The sequence below is a fragment of the Oncorhynchus mykiss genome, chromosome 11 (genome assembly GCF_057628025.1).
Source record: "Oncorhynchus mykiss isolate SJ-2025 chromosome 11, ASM5762802v1, whole genome shotgun sequence".
NCBI lineage: Eukaryota > Metazoa > Chordata > Actinopteri > Salmoniformes > Salmonidae > Oncorhynchus > Oncorhynchus mykiss.
The window spans coordinates 8,848,512-8,870,456 of record NC_143032.1 but is presented as its reverse complement, the minus strand read 5'-3'; the positions used below and the strand labels follow the sequence as shown (position 1 = coordinate 8,870,456).

The 21,945-nt window shown below is 40.6% G+C and overlaps 1 protein-coding gene across 1 annotated transcript in view; it reads left to right on the top strand.

The window, feature by feature from the left end:
* LOC100135901 (uncharacterized) overlaps positions 1-20,771 on the top strand; it is a 51,094-nt gene extending 30,323 nt beyond the window's left edge. Inside the window, exons 45-77 of the mRNA XM_090189181.1 lie at positions 768-860; positions 1,248-1,311; positions 1,403-1,501; positions 1,934-2,037; positions 2,655-2,793; positions 2,894-3,012; positions 3,218-3,367; positions 3,459-3,629; positions 3,759-4,068; positions 4,166-4,239; positions 4,428-4,633; positions 4,733-4,856; positions 5,368-5,504; positions 5,594-5,849; positions 6,077-6,319; positions 6,407-6,583; positions 6,678-6,823; positions 6,905-6,995; positions 7,382-7,771; positions 7,877-8,003; positions 8,101-8,219; positions 8,305-8,501; positions 10,231-10,414; positions 10,779-10,944; positions 14,655-14,779; positions 14,867-15,175; positions 15,283-15,486; positions 15,588-15,884; positions 16,036-16,140; positions 16,240-16,335; positions 16,433-16,567; positions 19,714-19,762; positions 20,654-20,771. Coding sequence (XP_090045307.1) covers positions 768-860; positions 1,248-1,311; positions 1,403-1,501; positions 1,934-2,037; positions 2,655-2,793; positions 2,894-3,012; positions 3,218-3,367; positions 3,459-3,629; positions 3,759-4,068; positions 4,166-4,239; positions 4,428-4,633; positions 4,733-4,856; positions 5,368-5,504; positions 5,594-5,849; positions 6,077-6,319; positions 6,407-6,583; positions 6,678-6,823; positions 6,905-6,995; positions 7,382-7,771; positions 7,877-8,003; positions 8,101-8,219; positions 8,305-8,501; positions 10,231-10,414; positions 10,779-10,944; positions 14,655-14,779; positions 14,867-15,175; positions 15,283-15,486; positions 15,588-15,884; positions 16,036-16,140; positions 16,240-16,335; positions 16,433-16,567; positions 19,714-19,734 — 5,178 coding nt within the window. The 3' untranslated portion in view covers positions 19,735-19,762; positions 20,654-20,771. The remainder of the gene's footprint in view (positions 1-767; positions 861-1,247; positions 1,312-1,402; positions 1,502-1,933; positions 2,038-2,654; positions 2,794-2,893; positions 3,013-3,217; positions 3,368-3,458; positions 3,630-3,758; positions 4,069-4,165; positions 4,240-4,427; positions 4,634-4,732; positions 4,857-5,367; positions 5,505-5,593; positions 5,850-6,076; positions 6,320-6,406; positions 6,584-6,677; positions 6,824-6,904; positions 6,996-7,381; positions 7,772-7,876; positions 8,004-8,100; positions 8,220-8,304; positions 8,502-10,230; positions 10,415-10,778; positions 10,945-14,654; positions 14,780-14,866; positions 15,176-15,282; positions 15,487-15,587; positions 15,885-16,035; positions 16,141-16,239; positions 16,336-16,432; positions 16,568-19,713; positions 19,763-20,653) is intronic.
* The last annotated feature ends 1,174 nt before the right edge of the window (positions 20,772-21,945 follow it).

The following is a 21,945-nucleotide window of genomic DNA, read 5'->3' as shown; positions in this document are numbered from 1 at the left end:
CAACATGACCTTTCCAGGAGTTTCATTGCTGATCAAAATGTTGGTATAATTGCGGAAATAACTCACTAACTAGCAATGTGGCGTTCTCGCGACTGCATGATTGAAAGACCGCTCATGCTCGTCAATGAAGGCCTACAATAATTATACTCTGATTTGCTCTGCAGAGATTGGGAGAACAGTGTGAAACACATTGCATCCAGAGGACACTGATCCACTGATGACACACATTGTGGTTATTCTGTGATTCTTTTTACTTGTCCAGTCGGACAACTTAAATCTACATTCTTCTTGTCCAAGCGTTAATGTCGAGCCCTGTGATCATCAATATCTATCCTAAATGTAAAAAAATTAATGGCTGGTTGAGCATATCAAATAAAATTAAATTTAATTAGTCACATGCGCAGAATCCAACACTTTACAGTGAAATGCTTACTGACGAGCCCCCTAACAAACAATGTAGTTAAAAAAAAAATACAGATAAAAATAAGAAATAAAAGTAACAAGTAATTAAAGAGCAGCTGTAAAATAACAATAGCGAGACTATATACAGCGGTTACCGGTACAGAGTCAATTAGCGGGGGCACTGGTTAGTTGTGGTAATATGTACATGTAGGTAGTTATTAGTGACTATACATAGATGATAACAGAGAGTAGCAGGGTTGTAAAAGGGGCAATGCAAAAAAAGCCATTTGATTAGATCCCATTTTATTAATGTAGTATTGGTGTTCATTGCAGCATTTTCACACTGTATGGATGTTGGTTTCTAGGGGACACTGGAAGATCAAATCATCCAGGCCAATCCTGCCCTGGAGGCTTTTGGTAATGCCAAGACCATCAGGAATGACAACTCCTCTCGATTCGTAAGTTTGGTCTTTGTTTGCAGTCAAAGAACATTCATATCTTATCATAAATGTTCATCTGATCTACTATCTTCTGTATTTGAATTTTATAAGGATAAGAATTTTATTAGGATCCCCATTAGTTGATGTCATGACGTCAGCTAATCTTCCTCGGGTCCATCAGCTAATCTTCCCTTTTGGGACAGTATGTGTGCAACAGACCTGGGTTTAAATACTATTGGTTTTATTTCAAATACTTTCAGTGTTTAATTGAGCCTACCAGATAGGTGGGATTTAAACCCATTCAAGCTCAATCAAGCACACCGAAGGTATTCAAAAAGAAAACAACTACTACTACTCCCAGATCTGGTGTGCTCATTCATTTCTGCTTTTGACAATAACTTACAGGGTAAATTCATCCGAATTCATTTTGGAGTCAGTGGGAAGCTTTCGTCTGCTGACATTGAGACTTGTGAGTACAATAGTATATTTTACTCAGAATTGAACAGATCTCGTTGACGGGAAACACATTAATACCAAAAGCACTTTTCCATACTGATCAGATCTACTGGAGAAGTCACGTGTAACTTTCCAGCTCAAGGCTGAGAGAGATTATCACATCTTCTACCAGATCCTGTCCCAAAAGAAACCAGAACTGCTGGGTGAGTATTAAATCATCAAACTGTGTACTGAGCAGGCTTGAGGTCCATTCTGAATTAAACTGAACATTTCTGATGAATTCCAATTAAATTCTTATGGTGCAGCCAGCGCATGCAGTGTGCTACCCCTCATTCCCAACCGTAAAACTCACCACATAATGTATTGTGATTTATGCCTTAATATTTCCTTTGTCTATGAGAAAGTTGCAATTATTTAAATGCCATTTAAGCACACAACATTGACATTTTGATGCACGAAAAACTATCTCCAGGTGCAGTTTTTCTAAACTTGATTAAGATTAATTTGGCGTCCTGTCTATTTCTAATATTACTGTTGTTTTGTTATTTTTGTACAATGCCAAATTTCCTAATAGTATGTTATGGCCTATTCCACAGCCTGAACACAATTAAACTGTGCTGTTCAAAAATTTTCAGAGATGCTACTCATCACCAGCAATCCCTATGACTACGCCTACATCTCCCAAGGAGAGATTGCTGTAACTTCCATTAATGATGCAGATGAGCTAATGGCTACTGATGTGAGTAAAACATACTGTATACACTGAGCGTCAAACCCTTAGGAACACCTTCCAAATATTGAGTTGCATCCCCTTTTGCCTTCAGAACAGCCTACAATTCATTGGAGGATGGACTCAACAAGGTGTCAAAAGCGTTCCACAGGGATGCTGGCCCATGCTGAATCCAATGCTTCTGAAAATTGTGTCAAATTGGCTGGATGTCCTTTGGGTATTCTCGACAAACACGGAAGACTGCTGAGCGTGAAAAACCCAGCAGCAGTTGAAGTTCTTGACACTCAAACCAGTGCTCCTGGAACCTACTACCATACCCCGTTCTAAACGCACTTAAATATGTTGTATTGCCCATTCAACCTCTGAATGACACACATACACAATCCATGTCTCAACTGTCTCAAGGCTTAAAAATCCTTCTTTAACCTATACCATCCCCTTCATCTACACCGATTGAAGGTGACATTAATAAGGGATGAAATCATTCACTGAACTCACCAGGTCAGTCTATTTCATGGAAAGAGCAGGCGCTCCTAATGTTTTGTACACTCACTGTATGTGGTAATAATCCAGTTGTATCCAACTCTCTCTCCAATACAAAACAATGGCTTTTATTTCGAAACTAGGATGCCTTTAATGTGCTTGGATTCTCCCAAGAAGAGATTAATGGCATTTATAAGCTGACTGGGGCCATCATGCACTACGGCAACCTGAAGTTCAAGAATAAGCAGCGGGAGGAGCAAGCAGAGGCAGATGGCACTGAGGGTGAGCACTGATTAAAAACCTCTCACTTTAACATAAAGTCATATCTGAAAAATCTGACGCTCAGAGTGCCTCCTCCAACCATAAAACTTTGCCTTTCCAGATATTGACAAAGCTGCATATCTGATGGGCCTGAACTCTGCTGACCTGGTCAAGGGGCTGTGTCACCCAAGGGTCAAAGTAGGAAATGAGTGGGTCACCAAAGGTCAGAGTGTCGACCAGGTGAGTCTCAAAAAAGTTGTACATTTCCAGGAGATAATAATTTTGAGCATAAAACTTCTGTCTAGAGTTGCTAACATGTTCATGCCTGTGATTCCCCATTGATGATGCCTTTTAGTCCAAGGCCTGATCTGTGTCTGGGAAACTGTCCCTATGCGTTTATGTGGAGTCTATGTTTTGGTCAATTATTTTCTCAATATTTTTTTAGGTTAACTACTCCATTGGTGCACTGGCAAAGAAAATTTACGAGAACATGTTCCTCTGGATGGTGATAAGAATCAACCTTTCACTGGACACGAAGAACGCTCGCCAGCACTTCATTGGTGTGCTGGACATTGCTGGCTTTGAGATCTTTGATGTGAGTGATTTGACAAAAGGCCACGTCATTAAACAATTCATCTAAAACATTACAGCTGACAAAATAAAGTAACTGTAAACTTCTATTTCAGTTCAACACCTTTGAGCAGCTGTGCATCAACTTCACTAATGAGAAGCTGCAACAGTTCTTCAACCACCACATGTTTGTGCTGGAGCAGGAAGAATATAAGAAAGAGGGTATCGTCTGGGAGTTCATTGACTTCGGCATGGACTTGGCTGCCTGCATTGACCTCATTGAAAGGGTTGGTGTCTTCAGTTTTGCAGTAGTTTAAATTTATATGATTGAATCTTTAGGATTTCAAACATTACACGGGCAATCTTCATAAATGTGCTTCAACAACAAATTATTCTAATTTATTTTCCCCTTTCAGCCCATGGGTATCATGTCCATCCTTGAAGAGGAGTGCATGTTCCCCAAGGCCAGTGATTCTACATTCAAAGCTAAGCTGTATGACACCCATCTGGGCAAAAATGCATGCTTCCAGAAGCCTAGGATTATTAAGGGTAGACCAGAGGCACATTTCTCCCTGGTTCACTATGCTGGCACTGTTGATTACAACATTGGTAACTGGCTGGTGAAGAACAAGGACCCGCTGAATGAGACTGTGGTCGGACTGTTCCAGAAGTCAAGTCTTAAGTTCCTGGCCAACCTCTTTGTGGGCTATGCTGGTGCAGAAGGAGGTACTATGTGTTTTTAATTGGCAAAGACTACAAACCACAGAAATAAATACAAATGTACATGACAATAGTATATTTAATTGATGTCATTATCATACAGCACCTGAAGAAAAAGCGGCTGGAGGAAAGAAGAAGAAAGGCTCTTCCTTCCAGACTGTGTCTGCATTGCACAGGGTAGATCTGACTTTAAATCAATATACTTCTGATGTTTTCAAATGGCAGAAAATAACAAATGTATTATATTTGTGCTAAATTTGACATGTCAGTTTGTTGTGGATTGGCATGTTAGCATTAAATGACGTTATGACTCGTGAGGTACTGGGAGTCATTTATGGAAAATTCTACATTTGTCATACTTACAGGAGAACTTGGGTAAACTCATGACCAACTTGAGGTCTACTCACCCTCACTTTGTGCGTTGCCTCATCCCCAACGAGACCAAGACTCCTGGGGCCATGGAAAATCCTCTGGTCATGCACCAGCTGCGCTGTAACGGTGTGCTGGAAGGCATCAGGATCTGCAGAAAGGGCTTCCCCAACAGGATCCTGTATGCTGACTTCAAACAAAGGTACAAATCAATATGCATTTCCTGTCCAAAATAAATTCAACTGTTTACCTATTCAGGTGTTCCATTTTTGAAGATAATTGCTTTCTGATTTAAATTCAGATACCGCATCCTCAATCCAAATGCTATCCCTGAGGGTCAGTTCATGGACAACATGAAGGCAGCAGAAAAACTGCTGGGCTCTCTGGACATTGACCACACCCAGTACAGATTAGGACACACGAAGGTACGTTCTCTAAATAGATGAAAAACAACAGCAGCAATTATGGGGTCCAAGCATGACATTAAGAATACAACACCATCAGGTCGACCGGCGCAATGCCACTTGCTGATATACCACTGATCATGCTTACTACATATCATCTGTCTCTAGGCCAAATGGATCAAGTCAAGAGATACAAATATATACTTGGTGTAGCGCCACCATGTAGTAAATCCAGATCTGGCTACATATAAGATATTAAAAGCATTGTGCACATACTGGTTGAGATAGACCGTGCCAAATGTTTTAAATCTTGGTCAACATGCTGGTTGTAAAATCAATTTCTCATTCTAAGGCCACCTTGTGGTCAATTTGTGCCTTTTTCGCACAGAGGCAAGACATCAACAATCTAAACATGACTATAAACATGGGGGATAACACATTCAAGTAATTTGTGGTTAACTGGCAGAAAAATACAATCCTACCGAATACAAGATGATCCAACCACCACATTATGGCCTTTGTGTCTCATTAGGTGTTCTTCAAGGCTGGTCTCCTGGGTACCCTTGAGGAGATGAGAGATGACCGTCTCGCTCTTATCATCACTGGAATGCAGGCCCGATCACGTGGTCTACTTGCCAGAATTGAGTTCCAGAAAATTGTTGAACGCAGGTTGGAATAAGAGTAGATAAAACTTCTGCAGACAATATGGTGGAGGTGGAAAAGGGTGTATAAGAAGCTACTTCTGTTCCATTTCACAGGGACGCCTTGCTTGTGATCCAATGGAACATTCGTGCCTTCATGGGTGTCAAGAATTGGCCCTGGATGAAGATGTTCTTTAAGATTAAACCTCTGCTGAAGTCAGCAGAGACTGAGAAGGAGATGGCGAACATGAAGGAAGAATTCCTGAAGCTTAAAGAGGCTTATGCTAAAAGTGAAGCCCGTAGAAAGGAGCTGGAAGAGAAGATGGTCTCCCTTATCCAAGAGAAGAATGACCTGCAGATCGCTGTCCAAACTGTGAGTAACTTTAACTGCACCACAGTTACGTTTCTGCACTCACATCCTTTGTCAAAATTGCCTTAGCTAACTAGAGAAATGTAAAAACAGAGAAAGAGGAGACATAATTTGCTAAATAGGTATGTACAATCAGCGGAGCATTTGTAGTCTCCAAATATTTTGCCACCAAACAAACTTCTGAGCTTTGGAGAATTTGATATACTTACAATATATTGACACATTGACAGTCAGAAGACACTATTGGTGATGCTGAAGAGAGATGCGAGGGTCTGATCAAGAGCAAAATCCAGCTTGAGGCCAAAGCCAAAGAGCTGACAGAAAGACTGGAGGATGAGGAGGAGATGAATTCAGAGCTGACTGCTAAGAAGAGGAAGCTGGAAGATGAGTGCTCAGAACTCAAGAAGGACATTGATGATCTGGAGCTCACTCTGGCTAAAGTGGAGAAGGAAAAGCATGCCACAGAGAACAAGGTAAAAGTTGTTCTTCATTATTGTATTGTTAAAACTCCAATTGATTGTTTTGGATGAAAACGTAAAGACATTGATCCGTTTCCTTAGGTTAAAAATCTTACTGAAGAGATGGCAGCTCTGGACGAAATCATTGCTAAGCTGACCAAGGAGAAGAAGGCTCTGCAGGAGGCTCATCAGCAAACGTTGGATGACCTGCAGAGTGAGGAGGACAAGGTCAACACGCTGACCAAGGCCAAAGCCAAACTGGAACAGCAAGTTGATGATGTGAGTACCAAATAGGAAATAAAAAATTACAACAAAATAAGTAAAATCCTAAAATAGCCTACAGCACAATATTGTTTAATATATCCTTTATCAGCTTGAAGGGTCTCTGGAGCAAGAGAAGAAGGTGAGGATGGACCTTGAGAGAGCCAAAAGAAAGCTGGAAGGAGACTTGAAGTTGACCCAGGAGAGCCTAATGGACCTGGAGAACGACAAGCAGCAAATGGAGGAGAGAATGAAGAAGTAAGATCACAAATAAAAAAATGCTTATAGAATATTATTCAGTAGAAAATGCTTTCTCAATAAGCATGTTGTTCTCAATAGGAAGGACTTTGAGATGAGCCAACTCAACAGCAAGATTGAGGATGAGCAGGCCATGGGTGCCCAACTCCAGAAAAAACTGAAGGAGCTGCAGGTATTTCAATAGCATTATTGAAAAGGGAATCTTTCTGTTACACTTGCAGAGTGGTAAAGTAACGAATTACAACTACTCTCGTTAATGTAATTTAGTAGCTTTTCAGAGTATTTTTCAAAGTCAGTCATTTTATTCTAGTCCAGGAAAATGTTTTGTAACAGTATTCTACTTAAGTAAAATATTTCAGTAATCCTTGCACCCCTGATTTTAATTGCTTTGTATGTTTAATTTATTTTAAAATATTGCCTTGTTGAAATTCATAAAATAAACTAACTTAGATCCTACTGTACATTAATTTCCTAGAGAACTTTTTCAATTTAATGCATGGAAAATATGTGTAACAACATTCAGATAATTAGCTCAAATCGTAATTCCCTCCATTGCAGGCCCGCATTGAGGAGTTGGAGGAAGAGCTTGAGGCTGAGAGAGCTGCCCGTGCCAAGGTGGAGAAACAGAGGGCAGACTTGGCCAGAGAGCTGGAAGAGATCAGTGAGAGGCTGGAGGAAGCAGGTGGAGCCACTGCTGCCCAGATTGAGATGAACAAGAAGCGGGAGGCTGAGTTTCAGAAGGTGCGCAGAGACCTTGAAGAGGCTACTCTGCAGCATGAGGCTACAGCTGCCACTCTGAGGAAGAAAAATGCTGACAGTGTGGCTGACCTGGGAGAGCAGATTGACAACCTTCAGAGAGTGAAGCAGAAGCTGGAAAAGGAGAAGAGTGAGCTCAGGCTGGAGCTGGATGATGTGGCCTCCAACATGGAGCAGATTGTCAAGTCTAAAGTATGTGGTATCACTAAACAATCAAAACGTGTTATCTGCACATGCTTTTAAATGATGCAATCTAGTGACAGTGTTCTGTCATTCAAAAAACAAATCTGTTTTTAGACAAACTTGGAGAAAATGTGCCGCACTCTCGAGGACCAGATGAGTGAATACAGGACGAAAGCTGAGGAAGGACAGCGATCCATCAATGATTTCACCATGCAGAAAGCAAAGCTTCAAACTGAGAATGGTATATTAACTTAAAATCTGGACATTCACATGAACAGCAACAACAAATAACCAAATAAGTAATATAACTTGAAATAATTAGAATTGCATTAAAACAGGTGAACTTGCCAGACAGCTGGAGGAGAAGGACTCTCTGGTCTCCCAACTGACCAGAGGTAAGCAGTCCAACGTTCAGCAGATTGAAGACCTCAAGAGACAACTGGAGGAGGAAGTCAAGGTATTTATACTAAAAATGCAGTGTCAATAATCAACTTCATTTAACCTCTGGCATAATTTGATTCTTTACAAAATGTCCTTACCAGGCAAAGAACGCACTTGCCCATGCAGTGCAGTCTGCTCGCCATGACTCAGATCTGCTGAGGGAGCAGTATGAGGAGGAGCAGGAGGCCAAGTCTGAGCTGCAGCGTGGCATGTCCAAGGCTAATGCTGAAGTGGCTCAGTGGAGAACCAAGTATGAAACTGATGCCATCCAGAAGACCGAGGAGCTTGAAGATGCAAAGTAAGGACGTTTTCTTACTTTTAAGGCTATTCAATCTTGGCTGAATTAGTGACACACAAAAGTACATGAATGATACTTGTATTACGTGACATAGAGCGCATTCGGAAATTATTCAGACCCCTTGACTTTTTCCACATTTTGTTACGTTACAGCCTTATTCTAAGATGGATTAAATTGTATTTTTCCCTAATCAATTTACACACAATACCCCATAACGACAAAGCAAAAACAGGTTTTTAGAAATTTATAACAAAAAATTACTGAAACATCCGATTCACATTAATATTCAGACCCTTTACTCAGTACTTCGTTGAAACACCTTTGGCAGCGATTACAGCCTTGAGTATTCTTCGGTATGACGCTACAAGCTTGACACACCTGCATTTGGGAAGTGTCTCCCATTCTTCTCTGTAGATCCTCTCAAGCTCTGTCAGGTTGGGTGGGGAGCGTCGCTGCACAGTTATATTCAGGTCTCTCCAGAAATGTTAGATCAGGTTCAAGTCCGGGCTCTGGCTGGGCAAATCAAGGACATTCAGAGACTTGTCCCGAAGCAACTCCTGTGTTGTCTAGGCTGTGTGCTTAGGGTCATTGTCCTGTTGGAAGGTGAACCTTTGCACCAGTTTTAGGTCAGAGCGCTCTTGAGCAGGTTTTCATCAAGGATCTCCCTGTACTTTGCTCCGTTCATCTATCCCTCAATCCTGACTAGTCTCCCAGTCCCTGCCGCTGAAAATCATCCCACCACGATGCTTCACCGTAGGGATGGTGCCAGGTTTTCTCCAGAAATTAAGCTTGGCATTCAGGCCAAAGAGTTCAATCTTGGTTTCATCAGACCAGAGGATCTTATACTCATGGTCTGAGAGTCCTTTAGGTGCCTCTTGGCAAACTCCAAGCAGGCTGTCATGTGCCTTTTACTGAGGAGTGGCATCCGTCTGGAAATTCTACCATAAAGGCCTGGTTGGTGGAGTGCTGCAGAGATTGTTGTCCTTCTGGAAGGTTCTCCCATCTCCACAGAGGAACTCTGGAGCTCTGTCAGAGTGACCACAGGGTTATTGGTTACCTCCCTACAAAAGGCCCTTCTCCCCCGATTGCTCAGTTTGGCCGGGCGGCCAGCTCTAGGAAGAGTCTTGGTGGTTCCAAACGTCTTTCATTTAAGAATGATGGAGGCTACAGTGTTCTTGGCATCCTTCAATGCTGCAGATATTTTTTGGTGCCCTTCCCCAGATCTGTCCCTCGACACAATTCTCTGTCAGGGCTCTACAAACAATTCCTTCGACCTCATGGCTTGGTTTCAGCTCTGACATGCACTGTCAACTGTTGGACCTTATATAGACAGGTGTGTGTCTTTCCAAATTACGTCCAAACAATTGAATTTACCACAGGTGGACTCCAGTCAAGTTGTAGAAACATCTCAAGGATGATCAATGGAAACAGGATGCTGAGCTCAATTTCGAGTCTCATAGCAAAGGTTCTGAATACTTGTTATTTTATATTAGTTTTTTTAAAGAAATTTGCTAAAATTGATAAAAATCTGTTTTTGTTTTGTCGTTATGGGTTATTGTGTGGATTGATTATTGTGTAGATTGATGAGAAAAATATATAATTGAATACATTTTTTAATAAGTCTGTAACGTAACAAAATGTAGAAAAAGTCAAGTGGTCTGAATACTTTCCGAATGCACCGTACAAAAAAGGCAGATGTCTTAAATATTTCTCACCTATGTTAATCCAGGAAGAAGCTGGCTCAGCGTCTGCAGGATGCAGAGGAGGCTGTGGAAGCTGTTAATGCTAAATGCTCCTCCCTGGAGAAGACTAAACACAGACTCCAGAATGAGATTGAAGATCTCATGGTGGATGTGGAGAGATCCAATGCAGCTGCTGCCGCTCTGGACAAAAAGCAAAGGAACTTCGACAAGGTAAGACAATTTATTGTAGACAAGTCCAATTAGCCTTCATTATAGTACATGATAGGGGCAGCAGGTAGCCTAGTGGTTAGAGAAGTAGGCCAGCAACTTCAGACTGGAAAACCTGGTGCGGAGTGAGCCAGTAACCGGTGGTTTGCTGACATCATCCTACCATCCCCTGCAGTTGTGCCCTTGAGCAAGGCACTTAACCCCCTATAATTGCTTCAGGGGCACAGAACTGCGGCTAACCCATTGCTTCTTGCAACTGTGTGTCTCGGGGGCTTGGGTTGTGACCGTCTTTCCTCTGTAAGTTAATGGACAATAAAGTACATCTTGTCCTAATCATATACTGTACTGAAACCACTTATCTTTCTAGGTCCTGGCTGAGTGGAAGCAGAAGTTTGAAGAGGCTCAGACTGAGCTGGAGAGCTCCCAGAAAGAGGCCAGATCTCTCAGCACTGAACTCTTCAAACTCAAGAACTCTTATGAGGAATCTCTGGATCATCTGGAGTCTATGAAAAGGGAGAACAAGAACCTTCAAGGTCAGAGGATATGCATTATTAGATGCATGGCATAGGGGGAGCCCACGTTTCATGGGGGGACACGGGACCTTCCTTGATTTGAAGGGCACAATTCACAATTGTTACACTGATCTAAAACAATGCATACATCTGCGATGCTTTAGGATAGAAAACAAGCAGCAAACTGCCAGAGAAAGGCACAACTCTGATGAACATGGGAATGTATTTGGTTGTCTCTATGACATTCAGAAGCTGAGCCATGACCTTCTAAAGTCGAGGAGTTACAAACATTTTACTTTGTTTGGGAAGTCATCTTCAGTGAGGGCCCAAAAAAGTGACACGTTTTTTTTTGCACAGAAACTTGCTGCTTTAAAGTGAACATTTCTAGTGACTTTCAGGCTTGATCCCTTCTTGAAATGCAGGTTTAAACTGTGTACTAATTACACCACAAAGATTATTATCGACATGATCAGTCTCTGTGTAAACTAAAAAGTGGTTAATGTGAACCTAACTCATAGCTAAAAATGTTAAGGAAAGCTATCAAATGTTATTTGTTGCCTAGGCTTTACTGCAAATGACACTCAAGTCCACAGAATAAACAACTGATACTGCAGTTAGCCATGACAGCCTTTATAATAGAACGCATGTGACCACAAACACACACTAAATATTGCACTTGGGAAAAAAACATTGTAAAGTACAAACAAACATCCATTCTATTTCTGCTCTATTACAGTGACTACGATTATAGTCGCAGTGGTCTAAGATACTGCATCGCAGTGCTAGAGGTGTCACTACAGACCCTGGTTTGATCCCAGGCTGTGTCGTAGCCAGCCGCGACAGGGAGACCCATGATGCGGCGCACAATTGGCCCTGCGTCGTCTGGGTTTATTTGGAGGGATTGGCTAGCCGGGATGTCCTTGTCCCATCGCGCTCTAGCGACTCCTTGTTGCGGGCTGGGTACATGCATGCTGACTTTGGTCGCCAGTTGTATGGTGTTTCCTCTGACACATTGGAGCGGCTAGCTTCCGGGTTAAGCGAGCAGTGTGTCAAGAAGCAGTGCAGTTTCGCATTGCTTGAGGACGCATGGCTCTCGACCTTCGCCTCTCCCGAGTCCGTATGGGAGTTGCAGCGTTGGGACAGTACTCTAACTACCAATTGGATATCACAAAAAAGGGGTAAAAAGTCAAAACAAAAGAAATATATAACATTCACTGAGTAAAAAGTAAAATACTCACAAAATGTTACAGTATGTGAAGTTCAACACAACAAAATGTGAGAAAAAGGGAAAGTGTATGGTGTTCCTTTCACCACTATAGTGGCATCCAACTTAAGCCAGGCCCAGCTCCAGCTACACTTGATTCCTGAAACCACTTGTTTAACAAGCAACGCCTCATTTTCACCAAATTCTTTCATTCTGAAAATTAACCACATAGAGGGAAAACATTAGTTCTTTGGGCACCGATTGTGGCCAAATGTATAATTTTTTTAAACCTATATTTAACTAGGCAAGTCAGTTAAAAAACACATTCTTATTTTCAATGACGGCCTAGGAACTGTGGGTTAACTGCTTGTTTAGGGGAAGAACGACAGATTTTTACCTCGTCAGCTCGGGGATTCGATATTGCAACCTTCCGGTTACTAGTCCAATGCTCTAACCACCTGCCTTACATTGCACTCCATGAGGAGCCTGCGTGGCAGGCTGACTACCTGTTACGCGAGTGCAGCAAGAAGCCAAGGAAAGTTGCTAGCTAGCATTAAACTTATCTTATAAAAAACAATCAACCTTAACATAATCACTAGTTAACTACACATGGTTGATGGTAATACTAGTTTATCTAGCGTGTCCTGAGTAGCATATAATAGATGCGATGCCTGTTCATTTCTCATCGATTCACAGCCTACCTCTCTAAATGGGTGATGATTTAACAAGCGCATTCGTGAAAAAAGTTCTGTCGTTGCACCAATGTGTACCTAACCATAAACATCAATGCCTTTCTTTAAAATCAATACACAAGTATATGTTTTTAAACCTGTATATTTAGTTAATATTGCCTGCTAACATGACTTTCTTTTAACTAGGGAAATTGTGTCAAATTGTGTTCCGTACAAGCAGTCAGGGTATATGCAGCAGTTTGGGCCACCTGGCTCGTTGCGAAGTGTGTGAAAACCATTTATTCCTAACAAAGACCATAATTAATTTGCCAGAATTGTACATTATTATGACATAACATTGAAGGTTGTACAATGTAAAAACAATATTTAGACTTGGGGATGCCACCCGTTAGATAAAATACAGAACGGTTCCGTATTTCACTAAAAGAATAAACGTTTTGTTTTCGAAATGATAGTTTCCGGATTTGAACATATTAATGACCTAAGGCTTGTATTTCTGTGTTTTATTATATTATAATTAAGTCTATGATTTGATATTTGATAGAGCAGTCTGACTGAGCGGTGGTAGGCAGCAGCAGGCTCGTAAGCGTTCATTCAAACAGCACTTTCGTGCGTTTTGCCAGCAGCTCTTCGCTGTGCTTCAAGCATTGAGCTGTTTATGACTTCAAGCCTATCAACTCCCGAGATTAGGCTGGTGTAACCGATGTGAAATGGCTAGCTAGTTAGTGGGGTGCAAGCTAATAACGTTTCAATCGGTGACGGCACTCGCTCTGAGACCTTGAAATAGTTGTTCCCCTTGCTCTGCAAGGGCCGCGGCATTTGTGGAGCAATGGATAACAATGCTTCGAGGGTGGCTGTTTTCGATGTGTTCCTGGTTCGAGCCGAGGTAGGGGCGAGGAGAGGGACGGAAGCTATACTGTTACACTGGCAATACTAAAGTGCCTCTAAGAACATCCAAAAGTCAAAGGTATATGAAATTCAAATGGTAAAGAGATAAATATTCCTATAATTCCTATAATAACTGCAACCTAAAACTTCTTACCTGGGAATATTGAAGACTCATGTTAAAAGTAACCACCAGCTTTCGTATGTTCTCATGTTCTGAGCAAGGAACTTAAACGTTAGCTTTTCTAGATGGCACATATTGCACTTTTACTTTCTTCTCCAACACTTTGATTTTGCATTAATTAAACCAAATTGAACATGTATCATTATTTATTTGAGGCTAAATTGATTTTATTGATAAATTATATTAAGTTAAAATAAAAGTGTTCATTCAGTATTCTTGTAATTGTCATTACTACAAATAAATAAATAAATAAAAATTGGTCGATTAATCGGTATGGGCCTTTTTCGGTCCTCCAATAATCGGTATCGGCATTGAAAAATCATAATCGGTCGACCTCTAGTCAGTAGTGATCAAAACGTCCATATTAGACAAAAACATTTATAAAAAATTATCATCGGATCTATACGAATCAAGTATGTTACCTATTTTGGATTCAAAACTAATTTCGCCTAAAGGTGACGAGTTTGCATCCCTGTATCTTATACAATGTGACTCTGTCACTATCAAATCTATTCACTTTCTGAAAAAGAGAATATGTATAATTAAATTGAGTTTATATAAATTATCATAATAAAACATATTTGGTAGCGGAATAACACTTGGGGAAACTGGGTCAATTTATTATCCTTCTTCTTATTTTTATTATCCTTCGTCTTCTTCTCCTTCTTCTTATCACTAAATAGCATAACCTAGACAATTAAAGATGGAAAATACAACAACATCAGAGATAACAAATATTCTGATGAACAATTAAATTTTTCCACAGAGGAAATTTCTGACCTGACTGAGCAACTTGGTGAGGGAGGAAAGAGCATCCATGAGCTGGAGAAAATCCGTAAACAGCTGGAGCAGGAGAAGGCTGAGATACAGTCTGCTCTAGAGGAAGCTGAGGTAAGAATAGAAAATATTTACTGATAGTGAAAGTTCCAGAATTGAATTGTAAAATCTTCTAAACTATGGGTGGCTGTGGTCTCATAGGGCTCCCTAGAGCATGAGGAGGGCAAGATCCTGAGAGCACAGCTGGAGTTCAATCAGGTCAAAGCTGACATTGAACGGAAGCTGGTGGAGAAGGATGAGGAGATGGAGATGAATAAGAGGAACCAGCAGAGAGTGGTGGATACCCTGCAAAGCTCTCTGGAGTCAGAGACTCGCAGCAGGAATGAAGCTCTCAGGCTGAAGAAGAAGATGGAGGGAGATCTCAATGAGATGGAGATCCAGCTCAGCCAGGCCAACAGGCAGGCAGCAGAGGCCCAGAAGCAACTTAAGGGTCTTCATTCCCATCTGAAGGTAACACCTCCACACCATTGTGAATTAAAAACATTGCTTGTGCCTTCACAAAAAGCCAAACCACACTGTGAAACAAAATATAGTAAAATCATAAATTCTCTCTACAGGATTCTCAAATGCAGCTGGATGATGCTCTTCGTGGCAATGATGATCTGAAGGAGAACATTGCTATTGTAGAGAGACGCAACAACCTGATGCAGGCTGAACTGGATGAGCTGAGAGCCATGGTGGAGCAGACTGAGAGAGGCCGCAAACTGGCTGAGCAGGAACTGCTGGATGTTAGTGAGAGAGTTCAGCTTCTGCACTCACAGGTAAGACGGTAATAGATAACAATTCGTGTTCTCCTTAAAATGTCTGCGATTTGAGATTTGCTGAGGTTATATTAAAAGGAATTTGTCATATATATGTGTAGAACACCAGCCTGTTGAGCCAGAAGAAGAAGCTAGAGGGTGACACATCCCAGCTTCAGAATGAAGTGGAGGAGGCTGTGCAGGAGTGCAGAAATGCTGAGGAAAAGGCCAAAAAGGCCATTACTGATGCTGCCATGATGGCAGAGGAGCTGAAGAAGGAGCAGGACACCAGTTCTCATCTGGAGCGCATGAAAAAGAACATGGAGCAGACCATCAAGGACCTGCAGCACCGCCTGGATGAAGCTGAACAAATTGCCATGAAAGGTGGCAAGAAGCAGATCCAGAAGCTGGAGTCCAGAGTAAGTGTCTGAGGCCCAGCTACATAATCTTCTATTAATTCTAAATCATTTTTTCATATTTATAGTCATATTTCTAGCTTTAATATTAAAAGCAGTGGTAACTAACAACGTAAATGGAATTAATGTGTTAACATTCATAATTTCTTTCTAGGTGAGGGAGCTAGAGAGTGAAGTGGAAATGGAGCAAAGGAGGAGCAGTGATTCTGTGAAAGGTGTCCGTAAATATGAGAGACGCATCAAGGAGCTCACCTACCAGGTACATCATATATTTTAATTTGACAGTGCATTATTAACACGCTAAGAATCAAATGTAAGACACACCAATGACAATTATTTCCTTTATTTTTGGGGACAGACTGAGGAAGACCGTAAGAATTTGTCCCGTCTTCAAGACCTGGTGGACAAACTGCAGCTGAAGGTCAAATCCTACAAGAGAACTTCAGAGGAGGCTGTAAGTAGAAAATGTTCCATCACCCAACTAATACATCTGTAATTCTCAAATTGTTGTGTTTTCTAAAAACTTAAATCATGCTTAAAACATTTCACAGGAAGAACAAGCCAATTCTAATTTGGGCAAGTTCCGCAAGATTCAGCATGAACTGGATGAGGCAGAGGAGAGGGCTGATATTGCTGAGTCTCAGGTTAACAAGATGAGAGCCAAGAGTCGTGATTCCGGCTCCAAGGTCAGTAAAGTTACTTTTTCAAGAGTCTAAAAGGATAATTTGCAAACATCCCATGTACTGTAGTGTAGATGGCAAAAAACTAAACTTGGAATAGCTTTAAGGCATATTACATCATTATCGTTATTTATATTCCTGTTTTTTTAGAGGAATTCCCCTTTAATTTAATTGTGTCTCATCCTAAAATTGTTTTAGATTACTCCTTGAATTTGTGCCACAAACAGGTTTAACAATTTTCTGCAGTACATCCTGTAGTTGAAGAGCAGCAATCTATTGAACTTAGTAGAAAATCAAATAAATGTATTGCCCAAGATTATCATAATACATTAACAAAATCCATCAGTGATTCGTATTTTCCTTAAACTTTCTGAAGAGGCAACGCAGGAATGCCCCTTTTTTTGTTTACCACTTTGTGTAGCTGTTAGCGATGATGCTAATAATGATAACCGTCATCTGGTAGATGGAAAGGGTTTCCCAAAAGCGTTCTCAATTAAATGTTAACTACAAAGTAAGCCTACCTGGTATCATGATAATTTGCATCAATCCAGTGGCGATTTTTTTTTAGCAAACTCCGTAATTACATGTGTGGTACAGAAACACCACTAACCAAACAAGTCTCTTGCTGGTGCCCAGTTTAATTAAATGGTATCTGAACCCAAAAATGAAAATGTATTAGATTTTTCCCAGACCTCAAAAGTGGTCTCCTGATGTAGTTAAACCATTGCTGTGGACTTAGAACATCCAATTTAGTTGTTTTTCTATTAAAAATGTGCAATTTTGAGAGCAAAAAACAGAAAAAACTGGGCAAAAAACAGAAACCTGGATTGACAAAATGGGAAAAAATGAATTTGGAAAAAAACTGAATTAGGCAAAAAATCTAACAGATTTCATAACTTATTTTTTTGGGACCATTGAATTATTTAATTGCACATAATTGCTCTAAAATAGCATTGCACTTCTGTTGTCATCATCATTTTTTTTTTTTACCTTTATTTAGCTAGGCAAGTCAGTTAACAAATTCTTATTTACAATGACGGCCTACACAAGCCAAACCCTAACAACACTGGGCCAATTGTGCGCCACCCTATGGGACTCCCAAACACGGCCGGTTGTGATACAGCCTGGAATCGAACCAGCGTATGTTGTGACAACTCTAGCACTGAGATGCAGAGCCTTAGACCCCTGTGCCACTCGGGAGCTTGAAAATTAAGCTTTTTTTCCGCTGAATGTGTAGGAAAGGAAAACTATAGTCGCATGCCCCTGATCACTCTATTGAAGCAAAAGAAACCTGTGGACTTTCAATATAAAACGCAAAACTAAATGGTTTAAAACATTTTTTGATGGTCTGATGGTTTTAAAAATATAGATTTCTAAAAACTAACACAAACCATTTACCATAATATACAGTGCCTTGCGAAAGTATTCGGCCCCCTTGAACTTTGCGACCTTTTGCCACATTTCAGGCTTCAAACATAAAGATATAAAACTGTATTTTTTTGTGAAGAATCAACAACAAGTGGGACACAATCATGAAGTGGAACGACATTTATTGGATATTTCAAACTTTTTTAACAAATCAAAAACTGAAAAATTGGGCGTGCAAAATTATTCAGCCCCTTTACTTTCAGTGCAGCAAACTCTCTCCAGAAGTTCAGTGAGGATCTCTGAATGATCTAATGTTGACCTAAATGACTAATGATGATAAATACAATCCACCTGTGTGTAATCAAGTCTCCGTATAAATGCACCTGCACTGTGATAGTCTCAGAGGTCCGTTAAAAGCGCAGAGAGCATCACGAAGAACAAGGAACACACCAGGCAGGTCCGAGATACTGTTGCGAAGAAGTTTAAAGCCGGATTTGGATACAAAAAGATTTCCCAAGCTTTAAACATCCCAAGGAGCACTGTGCAAGCGATAATATTGAAATGGAAGGAGTATCAGACCACTGCAAATCTACCAAGACCTGGCCGTCCCTCTAAACTTTCAGCTCATACAAGGAGAAGACTGATCAGAGATGCAGCCAAGAGGCCCATGATCACTCTGGATGAACTGCAGAGATCTACAGCTGAGGTGGGATACTCTGTCCATAGGACAACAATCAGTCGTATATTGCACAAATCTGGCCTTTATGGAAGAGTGGCAAGAAGAAAGCCATTTCTTAAAGATATCCATAAAAAGTGTTGTTTAAAGTTTGCCACAAGCCACCTGGGAGACACAACAAACATGTGGAAGAAGGTGCTCTGGTCAGATGAAACCAAAATTGAACTTTTTGGCAACAATGCAAAACGTTATGTTTGGCGTAAAAGCAACACAGCTGAACACACCATCCCCACTGTCAAACATGGTGGTGGCAGCATCATGGTTTGGGCCTGCTTTTCTTCAGCAGGGACAGGGAAGATGGTTAAAATTGATGGGAAGATGGATGGAGCCAAATACAGGACCATTCTGGAAGAAAACCTGATGGAGTCTGCAAAAGACCTTAGACTGGGACGGAGATTTGTCTTCCAACAAGACAATGATCCAAAACATAAAGCAAAATCTACAATGGAATGATTCAAAAATAAACATATCCAGGTGTTAGAATGGCCAAGTCAAAGTCCAGACCTGAATCCAATCGAGAATCTGTGGAAAGAACTGAAAACTGCTGTTCACAAATGCTCTCCATCCAACCTCACTGAGCTCGAGCTGTTTTGCAAGGAGGAATGGGAAAAAATGTCAGTCTCTCGATGTGCAAAACTGATAGAGACATACCCCAAGCGACTTACAGCTGTAATCGCAGCAAAAGGTGGCGCTACAAAGTATTAACTTAAGGGGGCTGAATAATTTTGCACGCCCAATTTTTCAGTTTTTGATTTGTTAAAAAAGTTTGAAATATCCAATAAATGTCGTTCCACTTCATGATTGTGTCCCACTTGTTGTTGATTCTTCACAAAAAAATACAGTTTTATATCTTTATGTTTGAAGCCTGAAATGTGGCAAAAGGTCGCAAAGTTCAAGGGGGCCGAATACTTTCGCAAGGCACTGTACATACTGTTGAAGTTTCCAACCATATAATTTGAAGCACACAGTATATGGCAGTATCAAATGTTTTCCTTCACACAGTAATATAAAAAAAATGCTAATGATCAATCCATCTTCTCTGTCACAGAAAGGAAAGGATGAAGAGTGAGGCCAAGAGTTGTGATGCCAGCTCTCAGGTCAGTTCTTTCCATCAAAAATAATTATATTGATTAGAATTTTCAAATTCCCTCATGTCAACAGCTTCCACCTCAATAGCTTTGTAATTATTTGATGTCAAACAGCTATACTATCATTGACATGACATATTTTTATACTCACTGAGTGTACAAAACATTAGGAACACCAGCGCTTTCCATGACATAGGCTAAGCAGGTGAATCCAGGTGAAAGCTATGATCCCTTATTTATGTCACTTGTTAAATCCACTTCAATCAGTGTAGAGGAAGGGGAGGAGCCCAGTTAAAGAATCATTTTAAAGCCTTGAGACAGTTGAGACATGGATTGTGTATGTGTGCCATTCAGAGGGTGAATAGGCAAGACGGAAATTTAAGTACCTTTGAACGGGGTATGGTAGTAGGTGCCAGGCGCACCAGTTTGAGTTTGTCAAGAACTGCAACGACGCTGGGTTTTTCACGCTCAACAGTTTCCTGTGTGTATTGAGAATTGTCCACCACCCAAAGGACATCGAGCCAACTTGTCACAACTGCGGGAAGCATTGGAGTCAACATGGTCCAGCATCCCTGTGGAATGAGATTAATTGAGGCTGTTCTGAGGGCAAAAGGGGTTGCAACTAAATATTATGAAGTATTCCTAATGTTATGTACACTCATTATAAAACTGAATCAAATATGAATTGGATTATTGTTTACTTAAAAATGTTTTTTTAAACATTATTTCTAAAGCATAATGGTTTCAGTGGTCACTTTCTGTACAATGGCAAGCAAAACTGTTTTTGTAAATTATTTATTATAAGATTTGATTGTAAGATTTAAAAATAAATGAAGAACAGTATTTAATAATAACGTTTTCAGAAGCACATTTTCTCAACCTTTATCTTCTTTGCCACAGAAAGAACATGATGAAGAGTGAAGCTCTCAGATGGACCTTTCTGAAAATGTCCTGACTGTCGTGCTTTAGTTTTCTATATTCTCCATGTAACATGAGCAGAATAAAGAATAAACTAAATTGAAAATGGCCCCTCTGTGTATTCCTTGTAACATGTTACCTGTATGACAACGGTTTTTCATATCTGGTTGTCGAAGGTGTGTACGGGAGGCGAAGTCAGGTGCAGGAGAGCAGAGTGTAGTGAACATGCGCACTTTAATTCCATTCCACAAAATACAGCACATAAAAACAATAACGTGCCAAAAACACGGAACATGGCAAAAGTAAAGCGCCCGACAATAATCCACATCACAAACAAACAATACACACAAAGACATGGAGGGAAAACAGAGGATAAATACATGCAGTAATTATAGAATGAAAACCAGGTGTGTAATGGAACAAGACAAAACCAATGGAATATGAGAAATGGATCGGCGATGGCTAGAAAGCCGGTGACAGCGATAGCCGAACGCCGCCCGAACAAGGAGAGGAGCCGACTTCGGTGGAAGTCGTGACACTGGTATAGACATCTGTCAGGGTTGGTGTTGATTCCATTTCAATATTTCTGGTATGTTCTATAATCTAATTTGGTTGTTTAATTCAAATTGACTTCTAATCACATGGCCCAGTGGCATGCTGGACAGAAAGTGACTTTCCCACTAGCACTCACATTATATAAAAATGGTTTATCTATCTATTGACATATAGTACCAAACAAAAGTTTGGACACACCTACTCATTCCAGGGTTTTTCTTTATTTTTACTATTTTTTACATTGTAGAATAATAGTGAAGACATCAAAACTATGAAATAACACATATGGAATCATGTAGTAACCAAAAAAGTGTAAACAAATACAAATGTATTATATTTGAGATTCTTCAAAGTAGCCACCCTTTGCCTTGATGCCAGCTTTGCACACTCATGGCATTCTCTTAACCACACTTTTTGTTTGGCCAGGCAGGGATGTCCTTGTCCCATCGCGTTCTAGTGACTCGTGTGGCGGGCCGGACGCATGCACACTGACACGGTCGCCTGGTATACAGTGTTTCCTACTACACATTAGAGGTCGACCGATTATGATTTTTCAACGCCGATACCGATTATTGGAGGGTCAAAGAAGCCGATACCGATTAATCGGCCAATTTCTATTTATTTATTTATTTGTAATAATGACAATTACAACAATACTGAATGAACACTTATTTTAACTTAACCTTTCTAGCGCAGGCGTTCCTCTAGCGGAACCCCTC